The following is a 27,245-nucleotide window of genomic DNA, read 5'->3' on the forward strand; positions in this document are numbered from 1 at the left end:
ACGGCCGCCCTCAAGGAGCCAGCTGATAGGAAGCTGGAAAAATATCCTAAAAAGTATATACACACATACGGTGGTTATACTGCGACCAGCGATCGCCATCAGCCTGGAGATGCAGTGCTGGGTTGGCTTGGTCGGATTCCCTGACTGAAAATATTTTATTCATGTAGAGCATTTAATAGGATGCATTCTATATATATGTATGTGAGATGCACAGAGGGATATTTGCTCTCTGGCATCAAGATAAGTGCGTTGTCCATATCTCCCAGAAGATGTCAGGGACACGACAGTGGTCAGGTGATACAGATCCCATACGGCAGATGGAAGTATTGCTGTATAAAGGGAAGGAGTTATTTGGGGGTCGGTCCATCGGACCTGGGGACCACAGCAACAGCTGGGAAATCCAACCTTTTTTACCCCAAGTTACATCTCAGCTAAAAAAGACACCGTCTTTTCAGCATCAATCTTTCCTTTCCCATGAGGGCATGCAGGCAAAAGGCCAGTCATATCTGCCCAGACATAGAGGTAAGGGAAGTAGACTGCAGCAGGCAGCCCTTTCCCAGGAAAAGAAGCCCTCCACCGCGTCTGCCAAGTCCTCAGCATGACGCTGGGGCCGTGCAAGCGGACTCAAGGTGGGGGGGTAGTCTCAAGAGTCTCAGGGCGCAGTGGGATCACTCGCAAGTTGACCCCTAGATCGTACGAGTATTATCCCAGGGGTAAAGATTGGAGAGTCGAGACATCTTCTCCTCGCAGGTTCCTGAAGTCTGCTTTACCAACGGCTCCCTCCGACAGGGAGGCAGCATTGGAAACAATTCACAAGCTGTATATCCAGCAGGTGATAATCAAAGTACCCCTCCTACGACAAGGAAAAGGGTATTATTTTTCCACACTATATTGTGGTACTGAAGCCAGACGGCTTGGTGACACATAGTCTAAATCTAAAATGTTTTGAACACTTACATAAAAGGTTCAAATCGAGATAAAGTCACTCAGAGCAGTGATAGCGAACCGGAAAAAAGGGGACTATATGGTGTCCCTGGACATCAAGGATTACCTCCATGTCCAAATTTTGTCCTTCTCATCAAGGGTACCTCTGGTTCGTGGTACAGAACTGTCAATATCAGTTTCAGACGATGCCGTTTGAATTATCCACGGCACACCGGGCCTTTTTACCAAGGTAATGGCCGAAAAGATGTTTCTTCAAAGAAAAAAGGCATCTAAATTATCCCTTACTTGCACGACCTAAAAAGGGCAAGTTCCAGAGAACAGTTGGAGGTCGGAAGAGCACTATCTAAAGTAGTTCTTCGACGGCACGACTGGATTCTAAATATTCCAAGAATCGCAGCTGTTTTCCGACGATACGTCTGCTGTTCCTAGGGATGATTCTGGACACGGTTCAGAAAAAGGTTTTTCTTCCCGAGGAAAAAGCCAAGGAGTTATCCGACCTGTCAGGAACCTCCTAAAACCAGGAAAGGTGTCTGTACATCAATGCACAAGAGTCCTGGGAAAAATGGTGGCTTTTTACGAAGCAATTCCATTCGGCAGATTCCATGCAAGAATTTTCCAAAGGGATCTGTTGGACAAATGGTCAGGGTCGCATCCTCAGATGCACCTGCGAATAACCCTGTCGCCAAGGACAAGGGTATATCTTCTGTGGTGGTTGCAAAAGGCTCATCTATTGGAGGGCCGCAGATTCGGCATACAGGATTTGATCCTGGTGACCACGGACGCCAGCCTGAGAGGTTGGGGAGCAGTCACACAAGGAAGAAACTTCCAGGGGGTATGGACGAACCTGGAAAAGTCTCTTCACATAAACATTCTGGTACTAAGAGCAATCTAAAATGCTCTAAGCCAGGCGGAACCACTCCTGCAAGGAAAACCGGTGTTGATTCAGTCGGACAACATCACGGTGGTCGCCCATGTAAACAGACAGGGCGGCACAAGAAGCAGGAGTGCAATGGCAGAAGCTGCCAAGATTCTTCGCTGGGCGGAGAATCACGTAATAGCACTGTCAGCAGTGTTCTTCCCGGGCGTGGACAACTGGGAAGCAGACTTCCTCAGCAGACACGATATTCACCCGGGAGAGTGGGGTCTTCATCCAGAAGTCTTCCACATGCTAATAAACTGTTGGGAAAGACCAATGGTAGACATGATGGCGTCTCGCCTCAACAAGAAACTGGACAAGTATTGCGCCAGGTCAAGAGATCCACAGGCAATAGCTGTGGACGCACTGGTAACACCTTGGGTGTACAAATCAGTATATGTGTTTCCTCCTCTGCCTCTCATACCAAAGGTATTGAAGATTATACGGTGAAGAGGAGTAAGAACAATACTAGTGGCTCCGGATTGGCCAAGAAGGACTTGGTACCCGGAACTTCAAGAGTTGGTCACGGACGACCCGTGCCCTCTACTTCTGAGAAGGGACCTGCTACAACAGGGTCCCTGTCTCTTTCAAGACTTACCGCGGCTGCGTTTGACGGCATGGCGGTTGAACGCCAGATCCTAAAAGGGAAAGGCATTCCAGAAGAAGTCATTCCTACCTTGATTAAGGCAAGGAAGGAAGTCACCGCGAAACATTATCACCGCATTTGGCGAAAATATGTCGCGTGGTGCGAGGATCGGAGTGTTCCGACGGAGGAATTTCAACTGGGTCGTTTCCTACATTTCCTACAATCAGGATTGTCTATGGGTCTCAAATTGAGATCTATTAAGGTTCAAATTTCGGCCCTGTCAATATTCTTCCAAAAAGAATTGGCCTCAGTTCCTGAGGTACAGACTTTTGTTAAAGGAGTACTGCATATACAGCCTCCTGTGGTGCCTCCGGTGGCACCGTGGGATCTAAATGTAGTTTTAGATTTCCTCAAATCCCATTGGTTTGAACCATTGAAAAAGGTGGATTTTAAATATCTCACATGGAAAGTGACTATGTTACTGGCCCTGGCTTCCGCCAGGAGAGTATCTGAATTGGCGGCTTTATCTTATAAAAGCCCTTATCTAATCTTCCATTCGGATAGGGCAGAACTGAGGACTCGTCCGCATTTTCTCCCTAAGGTGGTATCAGCGTTTCACCTGAACCAACCTATTGTGGTGCCTGCGGCCACTGGCGACTTGGAGGACTCCAAGTTGTTGGACGTTGTCAGAGCCTTAAAAATATACATTTCAAGGACGGCTGAAGTCAGAAAATCTGACTCGCTGTTGATACTATATGCACCCAACAAGTTGGGTGCCCCTGCTTCTAAGCAGACGATTGCTCGTTGGATTTGTAACACAATTCAACTTGCTCATTCTGTGGCAGGCCTGCCACAGCCTAAATCTGTTAAGGCCCATTCCACAAGGAAGGTGGGCTCATCTTGGGCGGCTGCCCGAGGGGTCTCGGCATTACAATTCTGCCGAGCAGCTACGTGGTCGGGGGAAAACACGTTTGTAAAATTCTACAAATTTGATACCCTGGCAAAAGAGGACTTGGAATTCTCTCATTCGGTGCTGCAGAGTCATCCGCACTCTCCCGCCCGTTTGGGAGCTTTGGTATAATCCCCATGGTCCTTTCAGGAACCCCAGCATCCACTTAGGACGATAGAGAAAATAAGAATTTACTTACCGATAATTCTATTTCTCGGAGTCCGTAGTGGATGCTGGGCGCCCATCCCAAGTGCGGATTATCTGCAATACTGTACATAGTTATTGTTAACAAATTCGGGTTATATTGTTAAGGAGCCATCTTTAAGGGGCTCTTTCTGTTATCATACTGTTCACTGGGTTTAGATCACAAGTTGTACGGTGTGATTGGTGTGGCTGGTATGAGTCTTACCCGGGATTCAAATTGCCTCCCTTATTGTGTACGCTCGTCCGGGCACAGTACCTAACTGGAGTCTGGAGGAGGGTCATAGGGGGAGGAGCCAGTGCACACCACCTGATCTGGTAAAAGCTTTACTTTTTTGTGCCCTGTCTCCTGCGGAGCCGCTATTCCCCCATGGTCCTTTCAGGAACCCCAGCATCCACTACGGACTCCGAGAAATAGAATTATCGGTAAGTAAATTCTTATTATTACGGTTTACAGAATAATACACAGTTACTAGTACTTACATAACACTTTATGGACCGTATTCAGAGATGGATGCAGATAGCTGCATTTGCAGCAAGATTTGCATCCATCTCCTTACATACTGGTAGTCGCCCAGCATGTGTGGCACCGCATCGAACGAAGGTTGACCCCTGCGCGCTGTCAGGCGGTCTGCCGAGTATTTTTTTATTCGAGAGTCCCATGGGGTAAAAGTAGTGCCGCAGACCTCCCTATTAATCACTGTTTAATTCTGCGATCGTCCACTGCTTTTCTGTCCATGTTATTGGCAGGGTGCTTCAGCTTGATAGGGCACCTAGTGTTGAGGGGGATACACCCTGATTATGATGGATTTTCTGTGTGTGCTCCACAAATGTGCTTCGGAGGTGTGCCGTGGCTGCAGTGGAATAGCAGAATCCTAATATGTGACAGATGCTCGATTGTCTCATTCCTCTCAAACACGCTTTATCTATATAATATGTTAAATAGTGAGATTTTCTGTATAACTGAAGATACCCTTCCTCCTGCAGCCTGTTTCCACCGATGCCTGACGAATCCAACTTATTACAGTGGGGTGGGCGGAAATTTGAGGATGTGCCAATCGTCTATATAAAAGCAACATATAACAAGTGAGTCTCCTGGGTGTCTCCATATACTGTATTAATATCTTGTCCTTTCTGATTTATTCTTTATTTAAATAGCAGTGAAAATGTATTGCTTGTATGAGTACTTGTGTCACATTTATTTGGGAGCTGTAAACTGTTTTACATAATATAAAGGGCATTATCCATATACACACAGTAAATTTACGAAGCTGGGAGTTTTTTTTAGAACTGGTGATGTTGCCCATAGCAACCAATCAGATTCTATTAGCTTCTAGAAGCAGCTAGATAAATGTTAAGTAGAATTTCATTGGTTGCTATGAGCAACATCACCAGTTCTAAAAAAAAAAAAAAATCCCACCTTAGTAAATTTACCCCCCACACTGAGTCTGTGAAGGGATAATGTGAACAAACAGCATGCGTCATGGTCGGGTAAGCAAGTGGAGCATAAATGAAGACCTACAGTAATTCATGGATGAAGCATATAGAAGGATAATTGCTATAAGTTTGGGCTGAGGTATGTAAACCTGTAATGTACATTGGACCTCTAAGATAGAAATTGCGATTTTCTTAACATGCAATTTTTAGCAGAAGAAGGATTAAGAGCCGCCCAGACAGGTAAACGCCCACCGATGCAATCACAGAATTGCGATGCGTACGCAGAAATCGAGTACTATTGACAAGTGCAGTTGACCCAAGGCTACTCAGAATAATGAGAATGCAGTCGCACCGGCTCCATGTTTTTAGTCTCAATCCGCCTGCGTTTCTCCATCCACTCAGCACAAACGTCATGTTAACACCCACAAACTTACTACCTGTCAATCAAATTGTGATTGCATTTCACTGAATTGCGGTTGCAATTTAGCCTTCGCGCATGTGCAATGTGTGTGCAGCGCATGCGCGGTCTGACGATAATCGCCCAATTTGCTATTTTGAAACTGAAGGCCCATTATACCCCAAAAAGATCATTTTTAAAAGTGAAAAAAAATTCTGCCAAGAAGGTAAGCACTTTCTGAGCGTGCTGAACCCCCCACCAGCTGTTTAGCTACATGCATGGAAATAAAAAGCCAAACAGTGGATAATACAAGCAGCTGTATAATATAAGGGAAGCACCCATCTGTTACACCACTCTTGCACTGGGTTACTGCTTCCAGGTTGTTGGGGCAGAACACAGCTTCCACAGCTTCTATATCCCCACACAATGTGAAATAGAAGAAGGAATCAATTGCACTCACCCAAGTTAAAGGCAGCTGCTGCAAACTGTTAATTGTGTTATGTTTAACAAAGAAAAAATAAACTATATAACTAACACGTGGTGTAGCAAACATTCATTTTTTTTTAGTATTATAAATCCCCAGCCCAGTCCCAGCTAGCATAAATGTGAGGTTCCCATGCCTGGAACTTGCACAGCTTGGATTTTGTTGTGTAGTTGTGTCTTTGGGTCTTTGGCCAGTAGGATCTTCCTTGGGGAAGCAGCTGAATTTCATATAAGTGAGTGTATGTATTAATCAAATATTTTGTCACATCAAAAATTGTCAAACTTAGGGTGATATATATACATATGAATTTAATTTCTGCCTAAGGATATGAATTTATGTATTGCCCTGTGGTTCAACTCTGAATTAACTACAACTGTATAGGGAGAGCAGCTTTATGTCAGATGCAGCAAAAAGAAATAGAAGTACGTTGTTCAAAGGCAGAGGATGACGTGAATCAGAAAAATTGATGCATTTAGTAAAAGTTGTTTTTGACCAGAAAATGTTTTTTTCAGTGTTTGCATGTGGCATGAAGGCTCTCACTCAATTATTAACACCCTTTACAGTACCCGATGCAATATAACACTTATTATATACTGTTCTCACTAATTGCACTGAGTTACACAAGGAGTTTGAATTATCTCTAAAAAGAAAAGAAAAAAAAAATAGGACGTGTAGAAGCCATAATTCCGTGTGGAGAAATATTAATGGCTTTTAGGATCTTTTCTAAATTTTGCAGATCAGATAAAATGTTTGTGTGTATCAGAATAGAACCGCACGCATCATACATGCATATGATACGTACCGCTCCCTTAGTCATGGTTATAGGGGGTGGCATGTGCACCCGGGGATGCCATCTCAGTCATCAGCCTCAAGCTGAGTTCTGGGGTTTGTCCATCTGGGCCACAGTACTGAGTGGCAGTAAAGTGAAAGGTGCCTAATGTACAGCAATCAATACCTGTACTGGTAGAATTGCAAGTGTCTGTAATACATCTGTCTTGCCATGCCCTGCTATGTAATGCTGACTGCCACGCTGGAAAAGAATAAGGAACTAGCTGCCTCCCTGCATGTGGCACAGTGTGAGCTGTCTGCTGGAATAACTAAAGTGTTTAATTGAAGTATACAACAAAACAATGGAATACTCCAAAGAAAAACATTGTTCCACCAACTTATTATATTGTGTTCCGTCTAACATGCCTACAGTACTCACTGATTGTGTTTTTTTTTTTTAAATTGAGATTTAGTACCTTTTATTTATATTTCACTCCTGTAGATGTAATTATATTCATAAATGGCCTATAACTTGTGTTTAGTGAATAAAACACCTATCCATCCCACTAGTAGCACCAATGTGTCCTATGGGTAGATACGGTCTACAGAGACCAATGCTGTGTATAACGTGATCATAAATTCTCAAATTATAGCTGGAAAACTTGAATTCGGTCAGGGCTCAGACTGCCCTCATCTCTGGTCATAGGGCGTAATTTAGATATGATCGCAGCAGCAAATTTGTTAGCTAATGGGCAAAACAATGGTGGTAATGCCAAGTTGATCGCAGCAGGATTTTTTTTTAGCAATTGGGCAAAACCATGTGCACTGCAGGGGAGGCAGATATAACAAGTGCAGAAAGAGTTAGATTTGGGTGGGTTATTTTGTTTCTGTGCAGGGTAAATACTGGCTGCTTTATTTTTACACTGCAAATTAGATTGCAGATTGAACACACCCCACCCAAATCTAACTCTCTCTGCACATGTTATATCTGCCTCCTCTGCAGTGCACATGGTTTTGCCCAATTGCTAACAAAAATCCTGCTGCGATCAACTTGGAATTACCCCCCATGTGCAGTGCAGGGGAGGCAGATATAACATGTGCAGAGAGAGTTAGGTTTGGGTGGAGTGTGTTCAAACTGAAATCCAAACTGCAGTGTAAAAATAAAGCAGCCAGAATTTACCCTGCACAGAAACAAAATAACCCACCCTGATCTAACTCTCTCTGCAAATGTTATATCTGCCTCACCTGCACTGCACATGGGGGGTCATTCCGAGTTGATCGCACGCTAGCTGTTTTTAGCAGCCGTGCAAACGCATAGTCGCCGCCCATGGGGGAGTGTATTTTCGCTTTGCAAGTGTGCGAACGCATGTGCAGCCGAGCTCTGCAAAAACATTTTGTACAGTTTGAGTAGGTCTGGACTTACTCAGTCCTTGCGATCACTTCAGTCTTTTTGGTGCCGGAATTGACGTCGGACACCCGCTGTCCAAACGCCCGGACATGCCTGCGTTTTCCCTACCACTCCCAGAAAACAGTCAGTTGACATCCATAAACGCCCTCTTTCTGTCAATCTCCTTGCGATCGGCTGTTCCCATTAGCTAACAAATTTGCTGCTGCGATCAGATCTGAATTAGGCCCATAGTTACAAAATAGGTTAACACAACATTGGTTGACACATGCTTTATTAACACATTACTTATATGGGTGATCTGTTTATACAGAGAGGCAGGGCATAGCTTGAGAGGCTCATTCACATCATGACAATACTGCACTTTGAAAATTCCAACACAATATGCCCGCTTTGTAGCGGTGCACAATAAGGGGTAATTTTACTGAAGTTTCTAAAACAGAGAATTGGGGATGTTGCCCATAGCAATCAGATGCTCTATATCCTTTATTTTTTCTATTGCCTTTTAGAAAATTATAGACCACATTGGTTGCTATGGCCAACATCACCAATTCTGTTTTAGGAGCTTTAGTAAATTTACCTATAAGATTCAGCAGGGATTGAAGTTTTGAATGACTTATCTGAAGAGGCAGATTGGTGGCTGGCAGTTCCAAGTAAAGGACAGCTGGGGACATGCAGATGTGATTGCAGCAGGCCACCTGGAGATATGTGACTTATACCCCCTTAACACCGCACAAATAGCCCGGTTCGCTGTGCCGTGTGAAAGGGGCCATGGACGAATTCCCGGGTCGCCTGACCCGGTAATTCAACCCGGGTTGTAAGAAGAGTAATTAACGGGACAGGCGCAGTATGAACGGATTACTCGGCTCGATGTGACCCGGTACCCGTTCACAGCATAGGGAAAGACGGCGCGGAGATGATGTAATTCCCAGCGCTGGCTCCGTCCCCACCCCCAGATGGCAACCAAGTCGGGATTGTGGTGTTTAGGGTACAATGCCATGTCCCACCTGGGAAGAACCCGTTTCCAATTCCCGGGTTGGACCTGGCATTGTGATCTGAAAGCTGTAGAAGATATACACATCTTAGGATAATGCCTTCAGGAGTCTTGTTTTTACTGATGACTGCATCAGGATATATTGTTAAATCGTGGTCAAATAATTTTAATCGCGATAAACTACTAAAAAATGACTTAGTGTGTTTGTCTACTGTAGATACCACTGTGGAACTACATGTTCTAGAAGTCATGGCTGCTCTGACACTTGTGTTTCTAAAGACGCCAGCATGCCCACGTAGACAGGAGCTGCTAGTACTTGTTGGGATGTGTAGTATCCCAAAAGAACTTAGTCAGACTTTACCCTATTACCCTGGCACCATTCACACAAGGGATGTGAGGAAGAGTATGTTAAAATTGCGATAAAAATTGCAGCCTACTGTAAAAGGCTATCACACCCGTTCGCAATGGGCACCCAACGGAGCTGTTAAATTATTTATCTGTTCGGTCGGAACTGCATGATTTGTGCTCACAGCCTCTGGCGGTAGCAAGCAGAATTACTGAAAAGTCGGCTCTTTGGGTGCCCAAACGGCCATTTCTGCGCCCTAACCAGTATGTTGGATGGTTTTAGCCACTTTACATGGCCACCCCAGTGCATTTAGTCACGCAAAGTGTGATAATAAATGTAGAACAATTGAATCGCTCCATCAAGAGCCCATTGCTAATGGGCACTCTAAAAACTAGGGCAGACCAGATGGGCCAAGTGGTTCTCATCTGCTTTCTTATTCTTATTTTTGTAACAAATTAATTCCCCCTCCATGGAGAGCAATGTAACCAACAGTACATAACAAATGGTGGTTAGTCTGGGAACCAAATAAATGGTTTACAGGGTTCAGGAATTATGAAAAGTTGATTCTAAGAACACAGGTAAGGGCATTTAAGGATACACAGAAGATGAATGAAATGTTTGTAACATAGTAGTTTGTACATAATGTAATGGTGAATGGTTACAGTAGTAATGCAGATTTGTGGCTTATATGTGTTGCAGCACGCACATCCAGGTCACACACCCTGATAACAAGTTTATAGCACGAACATCCTGCGGTACAGAGGGCTTCCGAAATTCGAAGAAGAACTCTTCTGTGGCCGCTCAGACAGCAGGCATCTCTGCAGCAACTGTAAGTAACAAAATGTGTGTAGGAAGTAATTGTTTGTGTTGTGATAATGAGTGATTCACATAATTTCTAGCTTCCCCCTCCTGTTGGTAGAATCTGATTGGTTGGCTTTGACGCACCATAATCAAACTGAACTTTGAGATTCTTCTCATTTATCCTTAATGTTCTGTTGTGCTTACAAGTAAGACAGTGTCTGCAGCTGCCACTAGGTGTCAGCCCCCACCCAAGATTGTCGGACATTAAATCCTCCTAGTCTAGATTCTGCTTGCTTTCCTCCCACCGAGATTTGTCAGCGTGATTAGCTGCACAGGCAGGTCACAATGTTTCACTTCACAATATAAAACTAATTAGGACAAGATTGTGAAATGAAAAGCCCATCAGCGTTTTAGGTGCACTATTACATAAAAGGCCTTTCTGACCTCTGTACTCATTGTTGCTGAAATTATTTCGTACTACCCATGGCACAGCCTCAGAAAGTCTTCAAATCGGATTAATCGGTCACCGTATTCTAAATACAAAATGACCATGAATAGGTGTGTCCTGTGCGGGAGAAAATCATTTGTATGTTTCTTTTGTAAATATTACCAGAATGTCAGTGGCTTCATTTGTAATTTATTTTTGCAATTCTTTTGCATAATATTTATTTATTAATATTTACTTAAATCACAACCAGCATGTTCCATTGGGCTTTACAATTGAACATAACCTGTTGTTTCCACAATTATAGAACCAGTGTACGTTCTGTGTTCCCAATAGAACCGGGAGATAAAGTGTTATTGCTAATTAAAATAATTTAGCTATTGAAGTATTTCTCTAACGTCCTAAGTGGATGCTGGGGACTCCGTAAGGACCATGGGGAATAGCGGCTCCGCAGGAGACTGGGCACATCTAAAGAAAGCTTTAGGACTATCTGGTGTGCACTGGCTCCTCCCCCTATGACCCTCCTCCAAGCCTCAGTTAGATCTCTGTGCCCGAACGAGAAGGGTGCACACTAGGGGCTCTCCTGAGCTTCTTAGTGAAAGTTTTAGATTAGGTTTTTTATTTTCAGTGAGACCTGCTGGCAACAGGCTCACTGCATCGAGGGACTAAGGGGAGAAGAAGCGAACTCACCTGCGTGCAGAGTGGATTGGGCTTCTTAGGCTACTGGACATAAGCTCCAGAGGGACGATCACAGGCCCAGCTTGGATGGGTCCCAGAGCCGCGCCGCCGGCCCCCTTACAGAGCCAGAAGGCAGAAGAGGTCCGGAAAATCGGCGGCAGAAGACGTCCTGTCTTCAACAAGGTAGCGCACAGCACTGCAGCTGTGCGCCATTGCTCTCAGCACACTTCACACTTCGGTCACTGAGGGTGCAGGGCGCTGGGGGGGGGCGCCCTGAGACGCAATAAAAACACCTTGGATGGCAGAAAAAATGCATCACATATAGCTCCTGGGCTATATGGATGCATTTAACCCCTGCCAGAATCCATAAAAAAGCAGGAGAAAAGTCCGCGAAAAAGGGGCGGAGCCTATCTCCTCAGCACACTGGCGCCATTTTCCCTCACAGCTCCGTTGGAGGGAAGCTCCCTGTCTCTCCCCTGCAGTCACTACACTACAGAAAGGGTTAAAAAAAGAGAGGGGGCACTAATTAGGCGCAGTATTAACTATACAGCAGCTATAAGGGGAAAAACACTTATATAAGGTTATCCCTGTATATATATATAGCGCTCTGGTGTGTGCTGGCAAACTCTCCCTCTGTCTCCCCAAAGGGCTAGTGGGGTCCTGTCCTCTATCAGAGCATTCCCTGTGTGTGTGCTGTATGTCGGTACTTTTGTGTCGACATGTATGAGGAGAAAAATGATGTGGAGACGGAGCAGATTGCCTGTAATAGTGATGTCACCCCCTAGGGGGTCGACACCTGAGTGGATGAACTGTTGGAAGGAATTACGTGACAGTGTCAGCTCTGTATAAAAGACAATGGTTGACATGAGACAGCCGGCTACTCAGCTTGTGCCTGTCCAGACGTCTCATAGGCCGTCAGGGGCTCTAAAGCGCCCGTTACCTCAGATGGCAGATATAGACGCCGACACGGATACTGACTCCAGTGTCGACGGTGAAGAGACGAATGTGACTTCCAGTAGGGCCACACGTTACATGATTGAGGCAATGAAAAATGTTTTACACATTTCTGATAATACGAGTACCACCAAAAAAGGGGTATTATGTTCGGTGAGGAAAAACTACCTGTAGTTTTCCTGAATCTGAGAAATTAAATGAGGTGTGTGATGATGCGTGGGTTTCCCCCGATAACAACGGATAATTTCTAAAATGTTATTGGCATTTTCTCCTTCATCCACTAGGGGCCACTGGAGTGTAGTTACAATGGGGAGATAGTAGGTGGTATTGGTAGCTGGCACTTTAAAAATTCTCACACTGTGGCTAGCTCCTCCCCTACTATCTCCCCTCCAAGCCAGTCTTAGTTAAGTGCCCGAGGTAGCTGGTTCACTTGGGTTTAGCTGAAGAATTTTCTTCTTTTTTCTTTATTATTTTATTTTTCTTACACACACTCACAGACTGGCAGCTCTGCCACTGCCAGTCTGCACCGTGGGAGCTGCCGGCGGGGTCCCATCGCAGCTGCGTGCGGCTAGGGATGGGCCCCGGCTGAGGGAGACACTGAGCTCTCCTGAGTTGGCGGACACCGCTGCGTGCGGCGCGTGTCGCGGCCACTCCATCCAGCAGAAGATTCCGGCAGCATGGCAGCGGTGAGTATCAAAAATGGTCGGACACCGCTGCGTGCGGCTTGTGTCGGGACCACCCCACCACAGAAGATTCCGGCTGGACGCCGCTGCGTGCGGCGTGTGTCGGGGCCGATCCACCAAGAACACAGTGGTGAGTGAAGTATACTTTATTTGTGGTGGCTATGTATGTTTTTAGAGCAATCTGTTTATTGTTGTACAACCCACTCCAGAAGGGCTCTCTGGGGCTGTAATGTACTTTATTGTATCCTTACCTGTCCTCCTCATGGAGAAACAGACAGGATGATTGGGGGAGGCTGAGTATGTGTTTATACAACCCTGACTGAAAAACGGGTGTGTGTCATTCTGATAACCCTCTGCTCCCCCAGCTCCCCGCACCCCCCGCACCCACTCAGCGCGACTCACAGAGCCGGCACAGGGATCCCGCTCGAGCGCAAAGCAATGTTTAAATTTGGCGCCTTGTACGGAGGGGGCGGAGCTAAGTCCCGCTCTGTAGAGCGAGCTCAGCGCTCCCTGCTCCCAGGCGGCGACTCGCGCTCTGTTCAGCGCAACACTCCCCGGCGGCGGCTAGCAGATACAGGGCTCTACTAGCGCTGTATAGCGGGCTCAGCGCTCAGCGCTCCCCGGCGGTGACTCGCAGGCCCAGCGGAGGGTACAGCTCGCTTCCCGCTTAGTTTTGCAATAAGGCGCCATAGCCGGGGGGCGGAGCTAACTCCTGCTCTGTACAGCGGGCTCAGCATTCTCCGCTCCCCGGCCACTGTTATAGTGTAATAGGCATTTATGTGAGTTTAATGCACATGGTGCTGAGGAGAATGTGATATAGTCAGAGTGGTTCAGCACTAATCCAGTTATCCACTATATAGATTTTATCGCATAGCCCAGAGGAGTTTCACTCTGGCGGCCATTTCCTCCCTGCACAGACCTGGCTTCATATTTGCAGTGTCTCCTATAGCCCAGTGGGCTAATCTTGCATACTCAGAGACAAATACAAATAAAGTCCCAGGTATATTAACAGTTAACCCGCTTTACTCAGCGGGCTCCCAGGTCTCCCCGTCGCTAGGCAACAGCTCTGGGATTTGTAACTTTTCGATACTTCAGGCTGCTGAAATATAGATACATTCCTCCTGCAGTAGAGTCCTCTACCCAGCATTTTCCTACTTGCAAATCAGGGAACCTGCTCTATTACAGTAGCTGGGACTCAGCTCAATAATAATTAAAAGGATCTACTGTGCAGTATTTATTTACCTACGGTGTGTGTGTATATATACATATATAGTTATGTTTGTGCATGTATATATATAGATATATATATTTAAGTGCGTGTAGGTATGTATATAGATAAATCCATAAAATACCAGATATAGGGGATAAAAGCCTACGGCCACACCACCCTGAACACGCCCGATCTCGTCTGATCTCGGAAACTAAGCAGGGTCAGGCCCGGTTAGTACTTGGATGGGAGACCGCCTGGGAATACCAGGTGCTGTAGGCTACTTCCGCAATGTTTTCTAATAACAACATCTTGCACATAACATTTTCCCCCATCTTTCTCACAGGCTGGTCACCATTTTGAAAAGCCAGCGGAACCTCAGAGAAACATCTGGTGCACCTTAATTAGCGGTACACTAAATACAGGGCGGGGTGTTGCCTTCCCTTTATTATTCCTTGTTGTCACTAGTTACTAATGCTATTTGTAATTGTGGAATGCGTGTAAGGCATCAGACAAATAGCGCTGCGGCTCAGTACGCTAGTAGCGGGTATCTGAACAGGGGTTTGAATCCAAACAAAACTTTAAGGAGAACTCCTATAGCCTAGGGCTAAGACTCCTGTCCCACAGCGCAGCGTTGCTGGTTCAGGTCTCCGCTGCTCCAGAAAGTTTATTTTAATCGTATCGGTCACTACACATTATAGTGCAGACCTTACGTAGGGCTCTGTTTATTTAACCCACCTTTTCTCCTTTCGTTTGTCTCTCCTGGGATAGTCGAAGAATTCCCTCTTAGGTGTGAAGTATGCGGCGGAGCCATCTGCTTCGCCCTCCACGCACCTGCACACCCCTGTTTGATCAATGATGCAGGTAATGTCACTATTAACCAGACAATAGCTCATCAGGTAAACCCTTGGACTTTGGTTTCCAAGGTCACAGGATCAAATCACAGCGGGACCAAACACACCTTTCCAAAAAGAAACTTTGCTAACATTCCATGCATTACTGATGTCTGTTTTCTGTGGATCTGAACCAGTGTCTCAGAATATACAGGTACATAATACAGCAGTTCATCTGATACTGCAGGTAAAGGAGGAGGACACGTCAAGTCCATCAGGGTTCCACGCCATTGACGAAAATGACAGCGACTGGTTCAGTTTCGGATGAGCTGGGCAGGCTCCGGTAGGCGGCCGACAGACACCCGAATACACAATATCAGGTATCAAACAGGGTTTGTTTTCCTATCTTTTCCCCGCAGATGGCAGGAGATGGTATCAGAACCTCTCTAGGGTATACACCTCGGTGTATCGCCGGTCCATCAAGCCGCCGTTTTCCTGAGGCAACCTTGCTCAGGGATCCATCGACATATGCGGCAGCATGGTTCTACCGTATCCGGAGCAGGTAGGTTGGGGAACAATTGTCCTCTAGGTTACAGGATGCTTCGCATCAGGATCAATTGATACTTTGATACAGGTCAGAATCACGATTCTGCTTTATGTTCCTTGGAGGTCTCCATGTCTACAGACTCGGACCCTGCATCTTCGCTTGGGCTGTCTTAACCCGACGACCTCTGGGGCTGCGACAGTGACAAGTAAACATGAAATCCTACGGGGCAGATGGTTCTGGGGAAGGAACTTTCTGCAGGATTTCTTGAACCAATGGAGGTAGGTCCACTTTGATTTCTCCTACTACTGCCCCAGCTCCAAGACAGACCTTTACTGGTCTTCCCTTTAGATTGTTTCGTGCCCTTTCAGGTTTTTGACTCCACACGGGTGATATCTTCGTCGCCAGGGGTTCTCAGGGTAAAAAGGCTGAAGCAGAGGTTCAACATCCTCAGTCCAGTCTGATTTTATGTCATCCTATACACCCATTACACCTGCAGGGTCCCAGGGTAGGCGCAGGTCGATGGGAGAAGGCTTGGGCGGTTACAACCGTCTCAGGAGTCCCTCGGCATGGGTCGGCTGATTTACGATGACAAGAGAGTCATACTGCAGGCTGCGCTCCATAGGTTTCTAACCGCAAAGGGTGTTGATCCCTGTTTTACACATATCATTTGAATTAGGACAGTTCTCAGGCCTTTGTTTTCTTTTCACGTTCCGAAGCCAAGTGGCTCGGACAGGCCTATTCTGGCCTTACAATCCTTTTAGTCTGTGATTGCTAGTTTAAACAAGAAAGGGAGTTTTACGTGTCCCTTGTCTTCAGAGATGCCTGTTTACTGATTTCCGTTGGACAGGCTTTTCTCAGATTCCCCCTTAACAGGATTCTCATTTTCACTGTAAGTCCTTTACTCTTCTCTCTTCCGCTCCCACAGAGTTTAGGAAGATAACAGAATAACTCTTTTTCAAGGGCAGTGGGTGACGTTGGTTCCCTAATGGGACAATTTACTGCTACTATCCCACTCTGTACATTAGGTGGCTTCTGAATATCCGGAGGATCCACGAGCTTCTGATTCGACACAGATCCAATTTATGCTCCGCATAGACGTTTCTCAACACGGTCCGTCAGAGGTTTTTTTCATTCCTCGGCACCAGAGACTCTATTTCTTCAGTCAAGTTGCGACGTAATGAGTGGTCGCCTCCATTCCTCTCGGAACGGGGGACAACAATCTTGTTTCCAGATCAAGCCACCAGGTCAGACTCCTGGGTGAGGGAACATGCCCCGGAGTTTTGTCAGCTGGTCCGCTGTGGGCGGAGATTTCGGATCGACCTCAGGGCGTTCTGACTGACTCTTTAACCCTTTATTACTCTCGGACGGCAGTAGCCGTGGAGGCCCTCAGGGCTCCGGGGAGTTTTCTGGTTATTCTATCCTGCCTCCTTTTCTATTTCTACTTCATGTTCAGTAACACAGGAGGGGATTATGCGTGCTAGTCCTCTCGGTGGCGCTGGTTGGGCCACGCATGACTTGAAGATACAGATACGCCTGTTGTCAGTAGAGGAGCCTTGGCTCCTACCTCGACGGGACTGTCTACTTCAACAGGCTCCTTTTTTTTTTTTTTTTTTTCTTTCTCCTTGTTCAATTTTACACTGGTTTCGGTTACCCGTGTGACTGTTCACGAGACCTCAGAAGGGAGGAGTTCCCTAGTTCGGTTAGGCCTACTGGGCTCCGATTTCAGAAGTCTATTACCTCTTCTCGCTTTTGCCACTTTGGGAAAACTTTATGGAACATAATGAAGATAAAAGGGGGTTTTTCCCCCTTCTTCCAGTTACCATTCATCTTTGGTTTCTCTGGGAGGTTTTTTGCTCCGCTGCGCTTCAAACCACACTGACCGGAATTTTAGGTCTCTGCCTTTTTCGCTTTTCTTCCAAATGAGATTAGCCTAGCGGCCGTAAGTTCGGCCTCTTGTTCAGGGAGTACTCTATTGGCAACTCCCCGGGCTCGGCTTCGGCCTCAGCGGTCGTTTCTTCCAGAGGGGAGGTCCATTTTTCATATAAATCTGACACTAGTGGTTTTCAATCCTCTCTGAATGTTGTCAGGGCTCGTCAACTCTCTCTACAGAGGTCTCAGGCTATTCGATGAAGTGTTTTTTCTTCTTTGCTCTGGACGATGCTCCCGTACTAAATAGCCGGGGCCCCAGCATATGCTGGACAGTTGGATACATCTGATCATCAGACAGTCTTCTTGGCGGTTACTAGGGAACCTCCGTTTTCCAATTCAGCGCGCTTTACGCGCATTGTAAGACCTTCGTGGGCAGCCGCCCGCGGGGTCTCCATGAATATTTTGTCGGGCGGCTACTTGGTCAAACCGACATTCGTTTTGTCAAATTCTACAAGTTTGACACTTTTACGGCCTCTGCATCACTGTTTGGCCGAGCAGTTTTTACAGGACTCTCAGCGCTTTCCCACCCGTTTTTTGGGAGCTCTGGGACGTCCCCATTGTAACTACACTCCAGTGGCCCCTAGTGGATGAAGGAGAAATCAGGATTTTGGTACTTACCGATAAATCCCTTTCTCCGATTCCACAGGGGCCACTGGACGCCCGCCCAGCGCTGTTTCTCCTGATTTTTGTTTGATTAACGATTGCAGATCACCATATGACTGCTTGTTGGGTTCAGGCTAGCCTGGTTTTTTGTCAGGTTCTGTTCCAGGTTTAGTTTGTGTTCGCCTGGTTTACAGGGCGTCGTTAACCTCCTCTACCTTACGGTTTGTTTATTACAGCTCTCCTCGGGCACAGTTTAACGTAGACTGGCTTGGAGGGGAGATAGTAGGGGAGGAGCTAGCCACAGTGTGAGAATTTTTAAAGTGCCAGCTACCAATACCACCTACTATCTCCCCATTGTAACTACACTCCAGTGGCCCCTGTGGAATCGGAGAAAGGGATTTATCGGTAAGTACCAAAATCCTGATATATCCTTTCCCGCCAGAGGTTAGGGTGCGTTGGGAAACACCCCCTAGGGGGGATAAAGCGCTCACACGCTTGTAAGGGCTCTACCTTCGCCTGAGATGGCCGCCCTTAAGGATCCTGCTGATAGAAAGCAGGAGGGTATCCTAAAAGGTATTTACACACATACTGGTGTTATACTGCGACCAGCAATCGCCTCAGCCTGGATGTGCAGTGCTGGGTTGGCGTGGTCGGATTCCCTGACTGAAAATATTGGTACCCTAGATAGGGACAGTATATTTTTGCCTATAGAGCATTTAAAAGATGCATTTTTATATATGCGTGATGCACAGCGGAATATTTGCCGACTGGCATCAAGTCTAAGCGCGTTATCCATTTCTACCAGTAGAGGGTTATGGACACGTCAGTGGTCAGGTGATGCGTATTCCAAACGGCATTTGGAAGTATTGCTTTATTAAGGGAGGAGTTATTTGGGGTCGGTCTTTCAGACCTCGTGGCCACGGCAACAGCTGGGAATTCCACGTTTGTACCCCAGGTCGCCTCTCAACATGAGAAGACGCCGTATTATCAGGCGCAGTCTTTTCGTGGACAAGCGGGCAAAAGGTTCCTCATTTCTGCCCCGTGACAGAGGGAGAGGAAAAAGGCTGCAGAAATCAGCCAGTTCCCAGGAACAGAAACCCTCTCCCGCCTCTGCCAAGCCCTCAGTATACGCTGGGGCTTTACAAGCAGAATCAGGCACGGTGGGGGGCCCGTCTCAATGAATTTCAGCGCGCAGTGGGCTCACTCGCAAGTAGACCCCTGGATCCTTCAGGTGATATCTCAGGGGTACAAATTAGAATTCGAGACGTCTCCCCCTCGCCGTTTCCTAAAGTCGGCTTTACCGATGTCTCCTTCTGACAGGGAGACCGTTTTGGAAGCCATTCACAAGCTGTATTCCCAGCAGGTGATAATCAAGATACCCCTCCTGCAGCAGGGAACGGGGTATTATTCCACACTGTTGTGGTACCGAAGCCGGACGGCTCGGTGAGACCGATTCTAAATCTAAAATCTTTGAGGTTCAAATTCAAGATTGAGTCACTCAGAGCAGTGATTGCGAACCTGGAAGAAGGGGACTACATGATGTCTCGGGACATCAAGGATGCTTACCTTCATGTCAAAATTTACCCTTCTCACCAAGGGTACCTCAGGTTTATGGTACAGAACTGTCACTATCAGTTCAGACGCTGCCGTATGGATGGTACACGGCACCCCGGGTCTTTACCAAGGTAATGGCCGAAATGATGATATTCCTTCGAAGGAAGTGAATTTTAGTTATCCCTTCCTTGGACAATTCCCTGATAAGGGTAAGATCCAGGGAACAGTTGGAGGTCGGTGTAGCACTATCTCAGGTAGTGTTGTGGCAGCACGATTGGATTCTCAATATTCCAAAATCGCACCTGGTTCCGACGACGTGTCTTCTGTTCCTAGGGATGATCCTGGACACAGTCCAGAAAAAGGTGTTTCTCCCGGAGGAGAAAGCCAGGGAGTTATCCGAGCTAGTCAGGAACCTCCTAAAACCGAGCCAAGTCTCAGTGCATCAATGCACAAGGGTTCTGGGTAAAATGGTGGCTTCCTACGAAGCAATCCCATTCGGCAGATTCCACGCAAGAACTTTCCAGTGGGACCTGCTGGACAAATGGTCCGGATCGCATCTTCAGATGCATCAGCGGATAACCCTGTCACCAAGGACAAGGGTGTCCCTCCTGTGGTGGTTGCAGAGTGCTCATCTTCTAGAGGGCCGCAGATTAGGCATTCAGGACTGGGTCCTGGTGACCACTGATGCCAGCCTGCGAGGCTGGGGAGCAGTCACACAGGGAAGGAATATCCAGGGCTTATGGTCAAGCCTGGAGACATCACTTCACATAAATATCCTGAAGCTAAGGGACATTTACAATGCTCTAAGCTTAGCAAGACCTCTGCTTCAAGGTCAGCCGGTGTTGATCCAGTCGGACAACATCACGGCAGTCACCCACGTAAACAGACAGGGTGGCACAAGAAGCAGGAGGGCAATGGCAGAAGCTGCAAGGATTCTTCGCTGGGCGGAAAATCATGTGATAGCACTGTCAGCAGTATTCATTCCGGGAGTGGACAACTGGGAAGCAGACTTCCTCAGCACGACCTCCACCCGGGAGAGTGGGGACTTCACCCAGAAGTCTTCCACATGATTAAAAACTCGACAGGTATTGCGCCAGGTCCAGGGACCCTCAGGCAATAAGCTGTAGACGCTCTGGTAACACCGTGGGTGTACCAGTCAGGGTATGTGTTCCCTCCTCTGCCTCTCATACCCAAGGTACTGAGATTGATAAGATGGAGAGGAGTAAGCACTATATTCGTGGTTCCGGATTGGCCAAGAAGGACTTGGTAACCGGAACTTCAAGAGATGCTCACGGAGGATCCGTGGCCTCTACCTCTAAGAAGGGACCTGCTCCAGCAAGGACCCTGTCTGTTCCAAGACTTACCGCGGCTGTGTTTGACGGCATGGCGGTTGAACGCCGGATCCTGAAGGGAAAAAAAGCATTCCGGATGAAGTCATCCCTATCCTGATCAAAGCCAGGAAGGATGTAACCGCAAAAACATTATCACCGCAATTGGCGAAAATATGTTGCGTGGTGCGAGGACAGTAAGGCCCGACGGAGGAAATTCAACTGGGTCGATTCCTACATTTCCTGCAAACAGGAGTGTCTATGGGCCTGAAATTGGGGTCCATTAAGGTTCAAATTTCGGCCCTGTCAATTTTCTTCCAAAAAGAACTAGCTTCAGTCCCTGAAGTTCATACGTTTGTAAAAGGGGTACTGCATATACAGCCTCCTTTTGTGCCTCCAGTGGCACTTTGGGATCTCAATGTAGTTTTGGGTTCCAAAAGTCACATTGGTTTGAACCACTTAAATCTGTGGAGTTAAAATATCTCACATGGAAAGTGGTCATGCTGTTGGCCCTGGCCTGGGCCAGGCGCGTGTCAGAATTGGCGGCTTTATCCTGAAAAAGCCCTTATCTGATTTTCCATTCGGACAGGGCGGAATTGAGGACTCGTCCTCAGTTTCTCCCCAAGGTGGTTTCAGCGTCTCACCTGAACCAACCTATTGGTGGTGCCTGCGGCTACTAGGGACTTGGAGGCCTCCAAGTTGCTAGACGTTGTCAGTGCCCTGAAAATATATGTTTCCAGGACGGCTGGAGTCAGGAAATCTGACTCGCTGTTTATCCTGTGTGCACCCAACAAGCTGGGTGCTCCTGCTTCTAAGCAGACTATTGCTCGTTGGATTTGTAGTACAATTCAGCTTGCACATTCTGTGGCAGGCCTGCCACAGCCAAAAATCTGTAAATGCCCACTCCACAAGGAAGGTGGGCTCATCTTGGGCGGCTGCCCGAGGGGTCTCGGCTTTACAACTTTGCCGAGCAGCTACTTGGTCAGGAGCAAATACGTTTGTAAAATTCTACAAAATTGATATCCTGGCTGAGGAGGACCTGGAGTTCTCTCATTTGGTGCTGCAGAGTCATCCGCACTCTCCCGCCCGTTTGGGAGCTTTGGTATAATCCCCATGGTCCTTACGGAGTCCCCAGCATCCACTTAGGACGTTAGAGAAAATAAGAATTTACTTACCGATAATTCTATTTCTCATAGTCCGTAGTGGATGCTGGGCGCCCATCCCAAGTGCGGATTGTCTGCAATACTTGTACATAGTTATTGTTACAAAAATCGGGTTATTATTGTTGTGAGCCATCTTTCAGAGGCTCCTCTGTTATCATGCTGTTAACTGGGTTCAGATCACAGGTTATACGGTGTGATTGGTGTGGCTGGTATGAGTCTTACCCGGGATTCAAAATCCTTCCTTATTGTGTACGCTCGTCCGGGCACAGTATCCTAACTGAGGCTTGGAGGAGGGTCATAGGGGTGGAGCCAGTGCACACCAGATAGTCCTAAAGCTTTCTTTAGATGTGCCCAGTCTCCTGCGGAGCCGCTATTCCCCATGGTCCTTACGGAGTCCCCAGCATCCACTACGGACTATGAGAAATAGAATTATCGGTAAGTAAATTCTTATTTTAACTTCTTTGGTCTGGTTAAAAGATAATTGAAAGTGACAGACAGTGGGATGTCAAGTTTTTAATTGTGTTGCTTATGTTTACATAATTAACAAACATTCCAAGTTGTAATATGTTCTAAATCTAATCTCACGTGACACATAACACATTTTATTTTGACATTATTTATTCAACAAAAATTAAGCCAATGTGAAAAAGTTAAGACGTCCATTATTCCAAAGCTAGTAATTGTTTTCTATATCAGTTTATAATTTACCTATATCTTACATCATATTTGAGGATTTGTGTTCCTTCTTGTACTTACATCATTGATGTTGAAGGTCATTTGTTTATGCATAGCTCTCTGGAGATATTGCCACAACATCTCAGTGTGGTTAAGGGCCCAAATACGAAGCACAAAGGAATGTGCTAACACTACAGTACATAACTAAAGCATACTTGCCTTCCCTCCCGGATTGGCCAGGAGGCTTCCAAAAACCGGGTGGCGCTTCCGGCCCCCCGGAAAGGTAGCCTAGTCTCTTGGAGCCTACCCCCCTCAGCCTCCCACACCTCCCCGTGGACGCCATTGAAAGTGGGCCATGACTAAATCACATCATTGTAGCCCTACCGGCTTTTCAGTGCCACTAATCTGGGCATTGAATAGCGAGGGTGGTGCCACGATGACACCATCGCGCGTCACCCATGATGAAGCCACGCCCCTCCCTGGTCTGGCCTGGCTCCCCCTCCCGCATGGGGCAGCAAAAGAGAGTAGGTAAGTAACTAAAGATCTTGACTATGTAGCCTATATATGAGCTGATTTTTTTTTTTTTTTTTTTAAGACGAAGCCAATTGCTGCTTCAAATCTAGCAGCGATGGGGTATATGTAATAGGGTGCGATTTCATGCAGCCACTGTGATTTTGGCAATTAAACCTGTATATTTTATAATTTAAAAAGGCAAAACCAGGTGTATTTTCCCTTTCTACGTTTATGGGTTTAAGCACTAAATTCACACTTTATTTATATTTACCTGTAAATCGCTGGAAACTTATTGCTGCCTGCAGAGACTGACATTTGGGTCTAAGTTTGGACTATATAACATTTTTTTATTTTTTTTGTATTTTGTTTTTGCTGACACACAACCATGTGCTGTTGTATGGTCCAATATTGGCCAAGCTCCAGTTGTCAGAGAGACTTCCTTACAGTTTCATTTAGAATATATGAAATAAAAAGCTTGTGGTGGAGTCTATGACTGAGAGACCTCAAGTATGAGAGGCTGAAAAAATGACTCAAATCTTTAGGCAGGGTGCTTGCTATGTTTTGGTTGCATTATATGACAACTCCACTTTGGAAAAATATCTGCCGGAAAGCGGAGACCAGACGTCTTATGTTTCCGTGCAGGTGCACTTAATCACTGCTGCAGTCACTTGTTTGGGAGAGAATGGTCTTTCTCCTGACTTACCTTTTATAGGAACGCCATACTTACTCATTCTGTACAAGATTTGAGGGGAAGATGTATCAAGCCTTCCAAATAGTGTAGACGTTGCCCATAGCAATCAATCAGCTCTACCTATCATTTTATAGACTGTACTTTTATAAATGCGAGATGCTGATTGGTATGGGCATTTTCTTAACTTTTTAGGAGGCTTGATGCATCTCCATCTGATCTTTACCATTTTCTTTTTCTTTTCTTTTTTCTTGGCAAAGGAATTGTTATAAAGTTGCAGATTAGAACTTATTGATGCATGGTGCAGGTCATACAGATCTGATCTGTCTTACCCTACATTGCGTACTTATGTCTCCAGTGTGCTGGGGGTTTTTTTTTCCTTAATTTTGCATTTTAGTTTGCATATATTGTACTTGGGATCAGTGCTTTGGTGCGGCTAAGTCACACAGTCCTTGACGCGCTAAATAGGGCTATTTGGTGTGATGTGAGGATAGGTGTATGCAGACACATCTATAGTGGTGACGCAAACCAAACTGACGTGACAAAGGCTCTGCTTTTATATGGCGGTGGCAACACTTCCTGATGATGAAATAATGGATTGCACTGGATTAGTAACACCTGGCTCATATACCACTCTGTGTTTATATGGGTACAGTGAGGGTGCACTTATTTTATCACACAGGGCTTCATGGGTGTTTTTTTTTTTTTTTGCATAAATGAGTTTGATGTCTGTTACAGGTCATTTGTCATGTGAGGCTAGATTTATTAAATGTTAGGACATGGTGAGGAATAGCTGAATAATAATATCTTCATATGTTAAACACCAATTCAAATAGGCGTGCTTTCTTTTTCACATGACTGCATATAAAATTTGCTTAGACAGACTAAGAAACAAAAAAGGAATTTAGCAAAACTAACGCATCATGAAAATGGATTTATTTGTTAGATATGTGCTAAAGTGATGACAGACCCATATATAATCATAATGATCTATTCTAAAATCTGCTGCAATTGTTTGTTTGTGCAATAAAAAGTAAACACTTTTTTTAATTTCCCCATTCTGTACATTATGACAGGAGCCATATTTGTATGTAACCTGCTGCAATTCCTGCCCTTTCTCTCAGTTGTGTAATTTGCCACTGGCATTGAGGCAGAGCTATAACAAATGTGGGTTGAATGGAAAAATAAAATAAAATACAAATCATCCAGAATGAAAAAGATTTCTGGGTGACTACAGTTATACACAGTAGCTAGTTTGGATGCACAATTTGTATAAGAATGTTTGTGGTGACTGGATCAGTGTGAGAGACGGGGGGCCAGTTGTTGCTCCGAGATACATGTGTTCCAGGTCTTGAAAAGAGCGGACTCTTTTTGTTACATTGTCTGCTGTCCGACACTGTTAATTAAGGAATGTATACTAAAAACATTTGTCATTGCAACATAACAAAACGGCACTCAATGGTAAAATAATAATTTTCTAACAAAAGTGAAAATCGAAAACGGGTTAGAAAGTTGGAAGAGGGATGTGAGAAATGTGTAAGTAATGGATGGTAGAATTAAGAAAGATGAATGTACTTCTTTAGCCTGGTAGATCTACACAAATATAGCTCTGTATAATCCCGGCGAGTGACAATGCTGTAGTTGAGAAAGAATGCGGAGTCCCTTGTCACAATGAAAATGACTGGGTTACTTCCGAGCTGCGCGCACTGTAGACATGGCTGTCCATTCCCCCTATGTTTCTGCTTTCAGAAAGTGTTGAAACTTGAACTGTCTGACAGTTCTGCTAGCTAATACCTCCCATTGTCTTTTATCTCCACGGGAGCTGACATTGCGTCTGTTAAGTTGTCTGGGCTACAGCAGGTGTTCATGTTTCTACATACCATCCAAATTTGACCGCCATTCACTTTCTCTCAGAAACGTGCATTTACATTACAGGAAAACCCCAGACTGTTTATTTTAACAGATGTGGGTGTGAGGAGAAAAACAAAAGCTGAGGTTTGTAACCCGTGAGGAATCTAAATAAAAAATGTACAGATAAAGTGTATCTATATTTAAAAATGAGTGGCCCTCTTGAAGACCTCGAAGCCATTTAAAAACAATGCACCTTTCAAGTTGATGGTCAGTAGGTGTTCTGTTAAAAGGCATTTTGTGCTTATAGATTAGTAGTTGGCTGTTCCATTTATTCAAGCAGCTACCCCTGCAGATTAATTCATAAGCCACGATTTTCCCTTACCAATTTTCTCCCTGCTTGCCACTCAGTATTTGTTGTATAATTGTTTATTGCTGGGTAGATCAGTATGGGTGCTCCCACCAGAACGCCTGGACAAATTGTTAGCCACATTCTGTCCCTTTTTCTCATGTGTTGTTTTGTATTTGTTTTCATGTAGTTAGAAAGCCTGGCTAATTGTGACTGAGGACCATGAGCGAGCGCCTATAGAGATTCTGCAAGTGTTCATTTAGTTAGGGCACTTGTGTCACATTTGATTGCTTATCTTTGTCAAACCTTACATCTTATTTTTGTTCCCCTTGCAGAAAGCCGCTAATAAAGGCGTTTCGCACGTGAGGGTAATTGTGAAAGGCTTAGGAACCGGAAGATTGGTAAGTTTCTATCAGACCTACTGGAAACCATTGTGATCCTGGTGGATTAAAAAAAACAAAAACGCTATAAATCACAGTTCTCCAGATGAGCCTGACATTTCTCTTAAAACGCCTCCGAAAAATATGGCTGCAAACTTTTTTGATATAAAATGGCTAAAGATATTAGCCTCCGTTAGTGATGCGCTAAATGCATTATCCTGATAAGTTTTACATAACTGTCTAAAATCCAATTGCTAATTACCGGATTTCAGTTCTACAAGAACAAATAAGTGGCAAGTGGACTAACATCAATGCCTCTTGGTATTGTTGCTTTGGGTTTCGTTTGCAAACCTAATTATATTTCTCTTACGTCCTAGAGGATGCTGGGGACTCCGTAAGGACCATGGGGTATAGACGGGCTCCGCAGGAGACATGGGCACCTATAAAGAACTTTTAGTATGGGTGTGCACTGGCTCCTCCCTCTATGCACCTCCTCCAGACCTCAGTTAGATCTTGTGCCCAGAGGAGATAGGGTGCATTACAGGGAGCTCTCCTGAGTTTTCTGTGTAAAAGAATTTTGTTAGGTTTTTTATTTTCAGGGAGCACTGCTGGCAACAGACTCCCTGCATCGTGGGACTG

General features: G+C 45.6%; 1 protein-coding gene and 1 non-coding gene across 4 annotated transcripts in view; both read left to right on the forward strand.

The window, feature by feature from the left end:
• The window catches only part of MRPS11 (mitochondrial ribosomal protein S11), a 145,276-nt gene that overhangs the window by 83,888 nt on the left and 34,143 nt on the right, over positions 1–27,245 (forward strand). For all 3 annotated transcript variants that reach the window (XR_010179199.1, XM_063925763.1, XM_063925764.1), the window contains 3 exons: positions 4,585–4,683; positions 10,128–10,257; positions 26,562–26,627. Coding sequence is in view for 2 of the 3 variants with exons in the window: in XM_063925763.1 (XP_063781833.1) it covers positions 4,585–4,683; positions 10,128–10,257; positions 26,562–26,627 (295 nt within the window). In the remaining variant the exon portion in view is untranslated. The remainder of the gene's footprint in view (positions 1–4,584; positions 4,684–10,127; positions 10,258–26,561; positions 26,628–27,245) is intronic.
• On the forward strand, positions 14,360–14,478 carry LOC134937156 (5S ribosomal RNA). Its single transcript, XR_010180566.1, has one exon. It is a non-coding gene; the product is annotated as a 5S ribosomal RNA (ribosomal RNA).

The sequence above is a fragment of the Pseudophryne corroboree genome, chromosome 6, assembly GCF_028390025.1.
Source record: "Pseudophryne corroboree isolate aPseCor3 chromosome 6, aPseCor3.hap2, whole genome shotgun sequence".
Classification (NCBI taxonomy): domain Eukaryota; kingdom Metazoa; phylum Chordata; class Amphibia; order Anura; family Myobatrachidae; genus Pseudophryne; species Pseudophryne corroboree.